The sequence below is a fragment of the Gambusia affinis genome, linkage group LG14 (assembly GCF_019740435.1).
Source record: "Gambusia affinis linkage group LG14, SWU_Gaff_1.0, whole genome shotgun sequence".
Taxonomy (NCBI): domain Eukaryota; kingdom Metazoa; phylum Chordata; class Actinopteri; order Cyprinodontiformes; family Poeciliidae; genus Gambusia; species Gambusia affinis.
The window spans coordinates 930,109-943,038 of NC_057881.1; the positions used below are offsets into that span (position 1 = coordinate 930,109).

Here is a 12,930-nt window from a genome sequence, read left to right on the forward strand (position 1 = left end):
GTAAAAAACCTGAACTTTTCATTTTAAGATGTGAATCATGTTTTCAAAATGTCATCATAACTTTCAAACCGGCTGAACTGGAAGAACAGAACCGGGCCGTCCAAAGTCATCCTGAGGGCCGCCGGTGGCCCGCGGGCCGCACGTTGGACACCCTGCTTTAGAATCAAATGTAAAAATAAAGAAAAACCTTTTGTATCATGTTAACATCTGATAAGTTATTACAAGACTGTTTCTTTAATCTCAGACGTTTCCCTCAACATTTGGACTTTATTCCGAGATAAAACCAGAAAATCTGAACCAGAACCAGCTGGAGGTTCTCTGGACCAGAACCGAACCCTTCGCCCAGAATTCCTCCTGCGGCTGAAACTGCGCCAGAAATCCCCGAGCGACGGGACCGAGCCATTTACGGTCCTGGCTGACACGTCACTTCCTGTCTGCCGGCCTGAAAGTTTCACTTTCTGTTCAGCCCGGAGGTTCAGAGTCCGCTGGTTCCGACCGACATTAGAGGCCCCGGACCCCCAGCGGCGTGATGGCGTTCAGATACCCCGAAGCCCGGAGAGACCTCAACCAGGTGAGTCCGGCCTGCTGGGCTCGGCTCGGTTCGGTTCGGTTCGGGTCTACTGCTCAGGTGCGGAGCGGGACAGGTAGAGGCGGTTCCGCTGCAGACCTGAGGGAGGCTCCGGGTCAGGTGGAGCTCAGGCAGAAAGCAGCATCATTACTGATCATTAATAATCAATAATCAGTTTCGGGACTGCAGGAAGAGAAGGATCCGACCCACTTTCACTTTCCCTTCCTGGTTCTGATCCGGACGGTTTGGGTCCAGGAGAGCCAGGCTCAGACTCAGAACCGGATCCGGAGTCCCGGGGGCCCAGGGCCGGATCCTGGAACACCACAGTTTGAACCAGTTCATCCTCCTAAAGAACTGGTTCTCAATCCAGTTCAGTCAGTTAAAAAAATGAATCTGTTCATGTTCATAGTTCAGTTATATGATCTGAACTAAATAAATGGAGGTTCAGGCTCTTCTTATTCTGGTGGAATGATGTCAGATTGTTGCTCTCCTCCGCTGGTAAAACTTGGTGGAAGGTAGATCTTTTCCATCCTACAGCCTGAACCTTGGACTCTGTGGCTCCTCCTGGTGACCCGGTTTGGATCAAAGTTCCGGTGGCGCCGTCAGCCTGCAGGTTCGGGTGAAACCGCTGCTGACCGTTTTCACTCGGAGCTTCGCAGTTCCACGGAAACATCCGGAACCGGAAGATCCGGATTCAGAGCCAGACTGATTGTTGTTTGATTGTTGAACAGGTGGATGATTACCACGGAACCAAGATCCCGGACCCGTACGCCTGGCTGGAGGACCCGGACAGCCCGGAAACCATGGTAACACCCTCTTCCTGCAGAACCCCCCCGGCGGTTCCGGTCTGATCCGGTCTGTTGGCTGCGCAGGCGTTCGTGGAGGAGCAGAACCAGCTGACCATGCCGTACCTGGAGGGCTGTGCGGTCCGGGCCCGGTTCCAGCAGCGCCTCACTGAGCTCTACGACTACCCCAAGTTCAGCTGCCCCTACAAGCGGGGGTCCAGGTACACAGCAGCCGATCTGGACCGGGTCTGAACCGGGTCCATACTGGATCTGACCCGGTCCCGCTTTCTTCCCACACTGAAAACTCTGGTTGAACTCGGAGAACAAATCCTTAAAAATGTTTCGTTTTATTTAGTTAATCATGAAAACATTTAAAAATGTGAAATAATAAATTTCTAAATTTAACAGCAGAGAAATTAATTTATGTTACATTTGGACCGATCTGGTTCAGGAAGCTTCTGTAATATTTCTATATTATGTACCATTTATAAGAACTGTATTTATTTAAAACTATTGTTTTATATCTGGGTTCTTACTGGAGCTTTATGGCAGAAAAAACACTGTAAAAAGTGAAAACCTTCAGTTGTGAAGTTTAGTTCTCTGGTTCAGATGATCCTGAAGGTTTTGACATAAAACAGAAATAATTCAGCAAGATATTAAAATTACTGCAGCATTTTAATAAAAATAAAAATACTACGACAATGAAGTTATAGTATTAAGAGAATAAACTTGTACAAGAATAAAGTTTAATATCAGTCATAAAACTGCAGCGTTATTCTTATTTAATTGTTTAATTGGTTTTAGCTCCAGCTGCTTCCTCTGTTTGTTTCCATGTGGTTTGCTAATAAAGTTACTTTATTTTGAAGCAACCGATGCTAAGAGGAGAAGCTAGCTGCTCAGGTTTCATCAGAAAACCGTTAAAGTATTTTTAAACTCCAGAGATTTTAAAGCAGAAAATCAGAATTTAATGTGGTTTTAACTGGACCTGAACTGGTTTCAATCCAGTTCAGGTCCAGTTCAGGTCCTCCTGGACGAAGCTGCTTCTAAACCAACTCTGCAGGTTTAGACATTTTATTCCAGATTATTCCAGATTCTCCCTGCAGGTATTTCTATTTCCACAACGCGGGTCTCCAGAACCAGGACGTTCTGTACGTCCAGGACTCGCTGGACGCGCCGGCCTCCGTGTTCTTCGACCCAAACTCGCTGTCTGAAGACGGAACCGTGGCTCTGAAGAGTGAGTCCGGCTTGGAACCGGTCCAGAACTGGTCCAGAACCGGTCCAGAACCGGTCCAGAACCGCTCTAACCCTCTGTCTCCACAGTGGGCCGGCTGTCTGAGGAGTGTGAGTACTTTGCGTACGGGCTGAGCAGCGCCGGGTCGGACTGGGTCACGCTGCGCTTCCTGAACCCGGTCAGTCTGGCGCCGCTGCCCGATGTTCTGGAGCGGGTCAAGTTCAGCTGCCTGGCCTGGACCCACGACGCCCGCGGCGTTTTCTACAACTGCTACCCGCCTCAGGACGGCAAGGCTGACGGTCAGAACCTCGCACCGACCCGGTTCTGGTTCTGACAACAAACCAGGACCGCCCAGGTCTGGCTCCACATCAGAACCGGACCAACAGAACCAGAGTAACCAGCTCCTGTCGTCCCTCAGGCACCGAGACCACGTCCAACCTCAACCAGAAGCTCTTCTACCATCGGATCGGAACCAAACAGTCCGACGACGTTCTGGTGGCCGAGTTCCCGGACAATCCCAAATGGCACAGCTCTGTTACGGTGAGACCGACCAGAACCAGGTTCTGATCCAGAAACCAAAACCAACTGCATTCACTCTGAGACGGGCCGGACCACCAGAACCATCAGAACCCTGCAGAGTACTAACCGACAACCACTAAGTCTGGCCCAGAACCGGTCCAGGTCCAATCAGAACCTGTCCAGGTCCAATCAGAACTGGTCAGAGTGACCTGATTCAGACATTTTCATAAAAATATTTACGGATCAGAACCAGTCCAAACTGGTTCATATCGGGTCGGAACCGGATCCAGTTCTGTTGTGTTTAATGACCTGGAGAAAAAAAAACAGATTTTTCTCTGTTAACCCGGTTCTGGTTTGGTTCTGGTGCATCAGTGGGTCCAAATATTTCACTTGTTTTGTGTGAATTCCTGCAGATCTGAAACTTTTCAGGTTTGACTCGTTAGGAGAATCCGGTTCCAGGTTTTAGTTCTTCTGGGTTTCGGACCCGGCTGACGCTGCGTGTTCGGTTCTCCTGCAGGTCTCGGATGACGGCCGGTACGCGGTTCTGTCCATCACCGAGGGCTGCCGACCCGTCAACCGGCTCTGGTACTGCGACCTGCAGGCGCTTCCGGACGGGATTCAAGGTGGGTCAGGATCCCTGGAGACCGGACCGGACCGGACTGACCGGACCGACCGGACCGAGCTGACTGGACTGGACCGAGCTGACTGGACTGGACCGGACCGGACCGGACTGATCGGACCGGACCGGACCGGAGCAGCTGCTCTGCTTCGGCTCACATTTAGTGAAGCTGCCGAGTTTCTGAGGAACAAGAAGAATTTTAACAAGTGAAGAAACTTCAGGATGTAGAAACTGCTGAATGAATGAATGAATGAATGAATGAATGAATGAATGAATGAATGACTGAATGAATGAATGAGTGAATGAATGACTGAATGAATGAATGAATGAATGACTCAGCCTGTCGGTGTGAAATGACTCATTTCTGCAGCAGAAATCCTTCCTTGTTTTTCCTCCGGAGTTGTTTCCACAGAAATCCGGAACCGGACCGGTTCTGTTGTGTTCTGCAGCCACGACTCTGAGGTGGAACTTTGCTGCCGGCACCTTTAACGTTCTTCCTTTCTGAATAAACGCGTTTCCTGGTTTCTGAAGCAGAATTTCCATTACGGCGGAATGATTAATCACGATTAGTCGATTATTGAGGAAATTAATTCACAGCAAACTGGAAGAACGACAATCAGAGCAGCAGTGAAGAGAAACTGTAAAAATATAAAGATGAAAAACCTCTTTGACTCTTCAAGGCCGTTTGATTATTGATTATTAATCAGTTCATTAAACATCATAATCAGTTCTGGATGTTCAGTCTGAGCTTTTCTCCGGTTGAAGTCAGAAGGATTTTATCTGCAGGTTGATCAAACGGTTGCTAAGGAAACGCTGCTGTTGACTTTTAGACGTTGATTTTCTCATCTAAGAAAGAAACAGAAACGTGTTTTTATTTCTAATATCGTAGAAAACGGTCGTCTGCGTGCTGCGGATCAAACTCCAGTCCGGGTTTCCTCACAGCTTCCTGGCCTGCAGAGGTCGTCGGGTGTCTCCACTTCCTCTGTCTGGTTCTGAAAGTGTTCTGGTTCTGCAGGTCTGCTGCCGTGGGTCCGGCTGGTGGACGACTTCGAGGCGCAGTACTCCTACGTGACCAACGAGGGCAGCGTGTTCACGTTCCGCTCCAACCTGGAGGCGCCGCGCTACCGCCTCATCAACATCGACATCCAGAACCCGGACCGGCAGAACTGGACCACGCTGATCCCGCAGCACGAGAAGGACGTCCTGGGTGAGCAGCCACGGGGCCCGGCCCGGTTCGGCCCGGTTCAGCCCGGTCCCGCCCTCCGGCTGGTTCCGGTGCAGAGCTCAGCGTGTGGCTGCAGTCCGGAGCGTTTGACAGCGTTTCTGTGAATTCCTGTCCGGCGTTTCGATGGCGGTCGACCACAGAGACCAGGAAGTGGTGGCCGGCGGCGGCGCCTCCGTCAGGGGAACTCTGATGGGAAAGTGAAACTGCTCTCAGACGACAGCGGCTGCGTCACGCCGGGAAAACGCTCCTGAATCAGATCAAACCGCAGCAGCTCTGAACTTGTTACAGTTTTAGTTTCTTCCCGTCTGACCTCCGTGGTCGACCTCTGGACCCGACCTGACCTCTGCCCTCTGGCCTGCAGGCTTCGTCTCCTGTGTGAACCAGCGCCACCTGCTGGTGAACTACGTCCACGACGTGAAGGACGTGCTGCAGCTGTTCGAGCTGAGCAGCGGCCGCCTGCTGCAGCAGCTGCCGCTGGACGTGGGAACCATCGCCGGGGTCAGCTGCAAGAAGAAACACTCAGAGTTCTTCTACAAGTTCACCTCCTTCACCACGCCGGGTAACCCACCGCTGACCTCTGACCTCTGACCCCCTGCCTCCATCTGACCCTCTGCTCTCCATCAGGGATCATCTACCACTGTGACCTGAGCCGGCCCGACCCGGAGCCCCGGGTCTTCAGGGAGGTCGAGGTCAAAGGCATCAACCAGGAGGACTTCCTGACCAGCCAGGTAAGCTCCGCCCCCTTCTGGTCACCTGGACCCGACCCGAAGGTTCGGCCAGAACCGGGGCAGAAACACATTTCATCCATCATTTGAATTTCCGGTCCATTTTTTCCACCAATCCCGTCCGTGGCGTTCGGGGCGGCCATCTTGTTTTTACAGCTTCTGTTCAGATCAACTCTGATGAAAAATAAAGTCAAAATAAAACGGAGCTCAAATCTGAACGTTTTCAGCCCTGAAAAGAAATCGATATTTTTAAAAATTAAAATCAGAAATCAAATCTGGTGAAAGAAAAATGAGATTTTATTGTTAAGCCTGAGGTTCTGCTGTTTGGACCCGCTGGTTCTGTCGGGTCTCAGAAACCCAGCAGGTTCTGCTGGCTGATCAGAACAGATCCAGATGATTCCGAGTCCAAACAGAACCAGGCTGATCTGTGAGGAAACGTCTCCACCCGCTGGTGGAAAGCAGCAACTGCAGCTGAGCACAAACTGGACCAGAACCAGCAGAACTCAGCCAGAGCCATCAGAACCTTGACCAGAACCAGCAGAACCTGGACCAGAACCAGCAGAAACTGGACCAGAACCAGCAGAAACTGGACCAGAACCAGCGTTTTGCTTAGGAATCTTTGGAAAGTTCTGGTAGAAAATGGACTGGTTCCAGTGAAGCCAGTCCATCCTGAATGTTCTGGACGGTTCAGTCCGTTTATCGGGTTCTGACGGGTCAACGCTGAGCCCAGTCGACTCATTTCTGTTGAACCTGAAATTCTCCCCAGGTTCTGATGGATTTTGGATCTTGCGGATCAGAGGTTCTGGTCGGTTCTGACCTTTCAATCTCCTATAACCCACCAGAACCGGGTCGGTTCCGACCCGTGCGTCTCTCCCAGGTTTTCTACCCCAGTAAGGACGGAACCAGCGTTCCCATGTTCCTGGTCCAAGCCCGGGACCTGAAGCGGGACGGAACCAACCCGGTCTTCCTGTACGGCTACGGCGGCTTCGAGAACTCCATCCAGCCGTATTACAAGTGAGCCACATCGGCCGGTTCCGAACGGGTTCTGGACCAGAACCGGGCCGCTTTGTGTTCCGACCCGGTTCTGGATCAGCGGCCGGTCCGGATGTTTCTTTCTTCTCAGTGATTTGACGTGTTGGTATCAGGATCTGGGTCTCAGTTGTGGTTCTGGTTCTGACCCAGTGTGGCCCACCTGCTGTTCGTGAGACACCTGGGCGGAGTTCTGGCCGTGGCCAACATCCGGGGCGGCGGAGAGTACGGCCTCACCTGGCACAAAGGTACCGCCGGCTCTGGTTCCGGACCCGGCTCTGGTTCCGGTTCTGTTCTGAAGATGTTCTCCGTCTGCAGCCGGAACCTTGGAGCGGAAGCAGAACTGCTTTGACGACTTCCAGAGCGCGGCGGAGTTCCTGATCCGGGAGCGGTTCACCTCGGCCGGCCGGATCGCCATCAACGGAGCGTCCAACGGCGGCCTGCTGGTCGGTGAGTCCGGGTCTGGACCGGGTTCTGCAGAACCTTCAGCAGGGCGTCGTAGGGCTGCCGATAATTCAGTTTTAGCAGTTTGTGAACATTTCCTTTTTCCCGCCGTTCTCTCCGTTCCAGCTGGGCGGCCATCTTGTTTCCTTCAGTCTGTTTGTTCAAACATTTTGAAAACAGTCAGAACCTTCTGGTCCGTTCTTCTTGCCGCCGCCGCTCCCTTCCGGACTCGCTGAAGTTCTGCCGGTTCTGTTGCAGCCGCCTGCATGATCCAGCGGCCGCAGCTGTTTGGATGCGTCGTCGCCGAGGTCGGAGTTCTGGACATGTTGAAGTTCCACAAGTTCACCATCGGACACGCCTGGACCAGCGACTACGGCTGCGCAGACGACCCGGAGCAGTTCCAGTGGCTCATCAAGTAAGAACCAGAACCAGAATCAGAACCAGGAACAGAAACAGAATCAGGAACAGAACCAGAACCAGAACCAGGAACAGAATCAGGAACAGAGCCAGAACCAGTAACAGGAACAGAACCAGGAACAGAACCAGAACCAGAATCAGGAACAGAACCAGAACCAGAATCAGAACCAGGAACAGAAACAGAATCAGGAACAGAACCAGAACCAGGAACAGAATCAGAACCAGAATCAGGAACAGAACCAGAACCAGTAACAGGAACAGAACCAGAATCAGGAACAGAACCAGAACCAGGAACAGAATCAGGATCAGAACCAGAACAGAACCAGAACCAGAACATCCTAAACCTCCAAACGGCTGAAATATTTCTTGAATTTTTCTCTTCATCTCTTCAGGATTCCACGTTTGATTTAGTTTTAATTTATTAATATTCATTAAGTTTTTACTGACATGAAATGTTTATATTTTTTGCTTCGGGGCATTTTGATTAGTTTTGATTAGTTTTGATAAGTTTTGATAAGTTTTGATAAGTTTTGATTAGTTTTGATAAGTTTTGATAAGTTTTGATTAGTTTTGATTAGTTTTGATTAGTTTTGATTAGTTTTGATTAGTTTTGATTAGTTTTGATAAGTTTTGATAAGTTTTGATTAGTTTTGATAAGTTTTGATAAGTTTTGATTAGTTTTGATTAGTTTTGATTAGTTTTGATTAGTTTTGATTAGTTTTGATTAGTTTTGATAAGTTTTGATTAGTTTTGATTAGTTTTGATAAGTTTTGATTAGTTTTGATAAGTTTTGATAAGTTTTGATAAGTTTTGATCAGGTTTGATCAGGTTTGATCAGGTTTGATAAGTTTTGATTAGTTTTGATAAGTTTTGATTAGTTTTGATTAGTTTTGATAAGTTTTGATTAGTTTTGATTAGTTTTGATAAGTTTTGATTAGTTTTGATTAGTTTTGATAAGTTTTGATAAGTTTTGATAAGTTTTGATTAGTTTTGATTAGTTTTGATTAGTTTTGATTACTTTTGATTAGTTTTGATAAGTTTTGATTAGTTTTGATTAGTTTTGATTAGTTTTGATAAGTTTTGATTAGTTTTGATAAGTTTTGATTAGTTTTGATAAGTTAGAGTCAAATATTAAAGAAATGCTGCTGTTCATTTTTAGTCACATTTTCACCATTTTATTCCTTCATTGATGAAAATCTCTGCTCCAAACTAAATATTTAGTTATGAAATTAGTGAGGTCCCAACTAACCAGCTGAAGTCTGAGCTAAAAATTTAGTTTGAGAAATAAATATTTCATTTAGTCTGAGCTAAATAAAATTTGGGTCAAATAATGTTTTTTACTTTGCTCTCAAAATATTTACTTCCGAAATAAATATTTAATTCCAAACTAAATATCTATTTTTCAAACTTAGTGTTTAGCTCAGATCTAAACATTTAGCTTCCAAACTAAATATTTAATTTAAAAGCTAAATATTTAGTTTGTGAATTAAATATAGAACCGATGGATTATGGCTGAAAGCGTTCAGGTGAGAAACACTGCCACCTGCTGGCCGAGTTCAGTTTGCAGTTACATCACTAAAACATTCTTTAGAAATTAAAAACAAAAACTAAGACGGCAGAATGTATTAATTTTAGGTTAAATACGTAATTACTGTAATATATTCACTAATTATATCATATTGTTTGCAGTTTACTAAAATATTTTTTATTATCTTTTATCATTTTGCATGAAATTCCAGACTTTCTGTAAATTAGTTCTAACTTATATTAAAATGCATCATTTGTCCAGCGGGTCTGCAGAGAAATGAAAAAGTGTGTTTGGCTGAGCTGTAGTTATAAAATCATGTTTTAGTTTGATGGGAAACTCCAGCAGAGAGCAGCGTAGCCGTTTATCGGTCACCTGCAGGTCAGTGGGTCGGTGGGTCGGTGGGTCGGTGGGGACACCGCCGTCCCCCTTCCAGCTAAAGGCCGAACCAAAAACTGACCGGCATCAACTGTGATGTTTTGGTGAATTTTGGTGAAAACCTGAAGGGACAGATTGAGGGAATTTGGCGCCTGAGGGCCACACAGGAAGTTCCGGTGGGCCGTATTTGGCCCCTGGACCTTCAGGTGCTGTAGAACCTCCCAGCTGGTCTGAGCAGCCCAGTCTGCATCAGAACCAGCAGAACGGGTCTGGACCCTGTCCTGTCTGCAGGTACTCTCCCCTCCACAACCTGCCGGAGGCGCCGTACTCCGGCCCGCCGTACCCGGCCGTCCTGCTGCTGACGGCGGACCACGACGACCGCGTGGTTCCGCTGCACACGCTGAAGTTCTGCGCGGCGCTGCAGCGCGGCGTGGGCGGCAGCCCGCAGCAGCGCCAGCCGCTCCTGCTGCGCGTCGACACCCGCAGCGGACACGGCGCCGGGAAGCCCACGGCCAAGGCCATCCTGGAGGACACGCACATCTTCGCCTTCATCGCCGAGACGCTGCAGCTCGACTGGAAGGACTGAAGCTCAGAGTCGGGTCCGACTCCCAATGAGAGCTGAGGATTGTGCAGTAAAACCTCCGCCGGGTCACATCAGAGATCCACTGAGGGATCGACACTGAAAAAAGAAAAACATGATCCGACTTTAAAAAATGTATTCAAATTGAGTTTGTCAGATTTATTTTCTTTACGTTTGTATGAATCTTAAGAAACTTGATATTTTTGGAAAATTAACAAATTAACTCAATTTAAGTTGTTTTTATTTTTTCAGTGTAGAGTTCAGGACGGGATCGGAGCCTCCAACCGGAAAAATTTTTAAATCTTTGGCTTAATATAATAAATTAGTTTTAAATGTAAATTTAGTAGCTTGATTGTTTAAGCATTTTTTCTTGCAGTAAGTTGATATTCCAGGACAGAATTACATCAAAAAAACTCGTAATATTTAGATCTATTTTTCATCCCACAGAAGGAAACATCCAACTTTATTTTCTGCAGAAGTTTCATGTTTTTAATCATTTTAAAATGTGGCTTTTTAAAATTGAAAAATTTCAAAATATTCACTTCCTGCAGGTTATTTCACTTCAGACATTTTCCCGTCAGACTTTAAATAATCTGCCAGTGGAATTAATCATTTAATATCTCACTGAAGTCAGTTTGTCTTGTTTTGTAGTTTTCTGAGACATTTCAACTAGATTACTTGGTATGACGTGTTTTTGCAGTGCAGCTGATCTTGATGTTGATCCAGAAAACTTTTCTTTGAGTTCTGCTGAGATAAATTTGCAGCTGCTGGTTGCAGGAAACCTCTGAAGGATTTCTGTTACCATGGCAACAGTCTGGCGCGGTTTCAGATGGATTTTTTTGTAATAAACTGCAGCATGAATCTGAATCGCTCCATAAATCTCATTTGGTGAGTGAAGTTCTGCTGCAGTGCCTTCAGCAGCCACTGGATGGCAGCGTGTCTCTGCGGAAGCAGCTCCAGCAGCGGCGCTCAGGGGTCAGAGGTGAAGCAGAGAGCAGGGTCTCCGCGGTGCTGGCTGGTTCTGGAGGTTCTGCCGGGTCGCTCAGTTTAATCTGATGTCATCCTGAAGCTTCTGGTGGAGGATTAGCAGGCAGAGCGCCGCCGGGCCGCAGGTTCTGAATCTGGTTCTGAATGAGATTCTGAAGACAAAGGAGAGAATAATGAGGGGAACGGGCCGGGCCGCAGCAGAATCCCTGAGGAACTCCAAGCCTTCATCTTCATTCAGTTTCTCCTCCACGAAGCTCAGATTAGCTCCTAAAGCCGCTTTGGGCCACCGAGCGGACCGGACCGGATCAGAACTTTACAAGTTTCTCCTTCACAGCAGCTTAGTGATGATGGACCTGCGCTCCGTTAATCTGTTCCCCCTGGAGCCCGGCGGCTCCTCACCGACCCAAACAGAACTCAGAGGAAAACCAGTTACATCACAACCGGAACCGGACCAGAACCAGAAACGTGTTCTCCTTGGAATGTGGGTTCTCTGGTTTCCTCCCTCAGTCCAAAGTCAAGTAATGGACCTTACTAAGCTCCGCCCACAACCGACCCACGTGACCGCAAGTCTCACGTTGTTTCTATGGAAACATGACTGGATTAGTGCTTCATTTCTAGCGGATTTTCACAACATGTCAACCAGGAAAGATGGACTTTTAATTAAATTGAAAAAAAAAGGGAATTAATGGATCGATGTTTTATTGGATAAAAGATTTTTTACAAAATAGATCAATACAACGTAAGAATAGGACAACAATTGTCAGAAAAGTTTTTTGTTGAGAATGGTACACCTCAGGGAAGTATAGTGAGTCCTTTGTTTTTTTCCTATTATCATTAATGATATGTGGAATGGGGTTTTCTTTATTTGCTGATGATGGAGCCATCAGCCAATGAAAAGCTGCCCTCTGGTAAGGTCCATTGGTGTCTCTGAGACGATTAGTCATGATTAATCAATTATTGAAATATTACTAATTTAGTAATCGATAATTCATTAAACTCAAAACGATTTCCAGACAAAACACAAGTCAGAGCAGCAATGAAGCCAAACGAAACACTTTGTATTTTAGAGACTAAATGCTCTAGTTAATGATTAATCAATTAACAAATGAATTGATATTGTTTCAATAATTGATTAACTGCGATTAATCGTGTCAGACCTAGTTTAACTGTTTATCTCTGTTGAGCTTCTCTGAACAGACTCGGGTTTTCGGTTTGAAACCTGCTGTGATCGACACACCTGAAAAGATGGCGGCGGTTTCTCCTTCGCCTCGCTCACATCTTCCCCTGAACAGTCGGAGGAAGTAAGTTGCTGTCTGAGTTTCAGTGAGTTAAGTAGGAGTGAGTGAATGAAAGCAGCGGCGTCGCTCCGAGCGGCTGCTCGCTGCGTGGGCGGCTCCACAGATGAAACTCATTAAGTCTCAAACTCCAGTCCTCCAGTCCAATAAGACCGTAATATTCAGAGTATGGATCGCTGCTGCAACTTTATGAGATAAAGAAGAAGACGTCATTGTGTTTTTATTCACACTGTGACCTCAGCAGCTGCTGCTGCGCTTCCCACTCAAACATCATCTGCACTTCCAGTCACTTCCTGCGGTCACGTGACCAGGTGACAACCTGCGCCTTCAGGGAGGAACTCTGCACGTGTGGTCACCTGAGGCAACGTGACGTCATTCTGGGCTCCAGTTAACGTTCCGTTCTTCCGGCTTCACGTCATAACAAACTCCAAGGAAAATAAAATCACATTTCTCAGCGGTAAGTCGGGCTAACTATCTTTGGAGTTTCCAAATTACTTGGAATGTAAATCTAAAAAGTTTTAGTCTGAAATAAAGAGCTAGCAGCTAGCTAAACGTTTAGCTAGCAACCTAATTATTTAGTTGGCTGGTTGAATATACAAGGCT

The 12,930-nt window shown here is 47.1% G+C and overlaps 1 protein-coding gene across 1 annotated transcript; it reads left to right on the top strand.

Moving 5' to 3' along the window:
* Window positions 1–419: 419 nt before the first annotated feature.
* Window positions 420–10,912, top strand: LOC122844252 (prolyl endopeptidase-like). The gene is made up of 15 exons (XM_044139522.1): window positions 420–571; window positions 1,300–1,374; window positions 1,441–1,574; window positions 2,457–2,587; window positions 2,674–2,883; window positions 3,003–3,124; window positions 3,621–3,726; window positions 4,738–4,929; window positions 5,309–5,506; window positions 5,572–5,675; window positions 6,550–6,686; window positions 6,855–6,949; window positions 7,020–7,151; window positions 7,404–7,560; window positions 9,757–10,912. Exons 1-15 carry the CDS (start codon window positions 530–532, stop codon window positions 10,049–10,051), a joined length of 2,130 nt encoding a protein of 709 aa, XP_043995457.1. The 5' UTR covers window positions 420–529; the 3' UTR covers window positions 10,052–10,912.
* The last annotated feature ends 2,018 nt before the right edge of the window (window positions 10,913–12,930 follow it).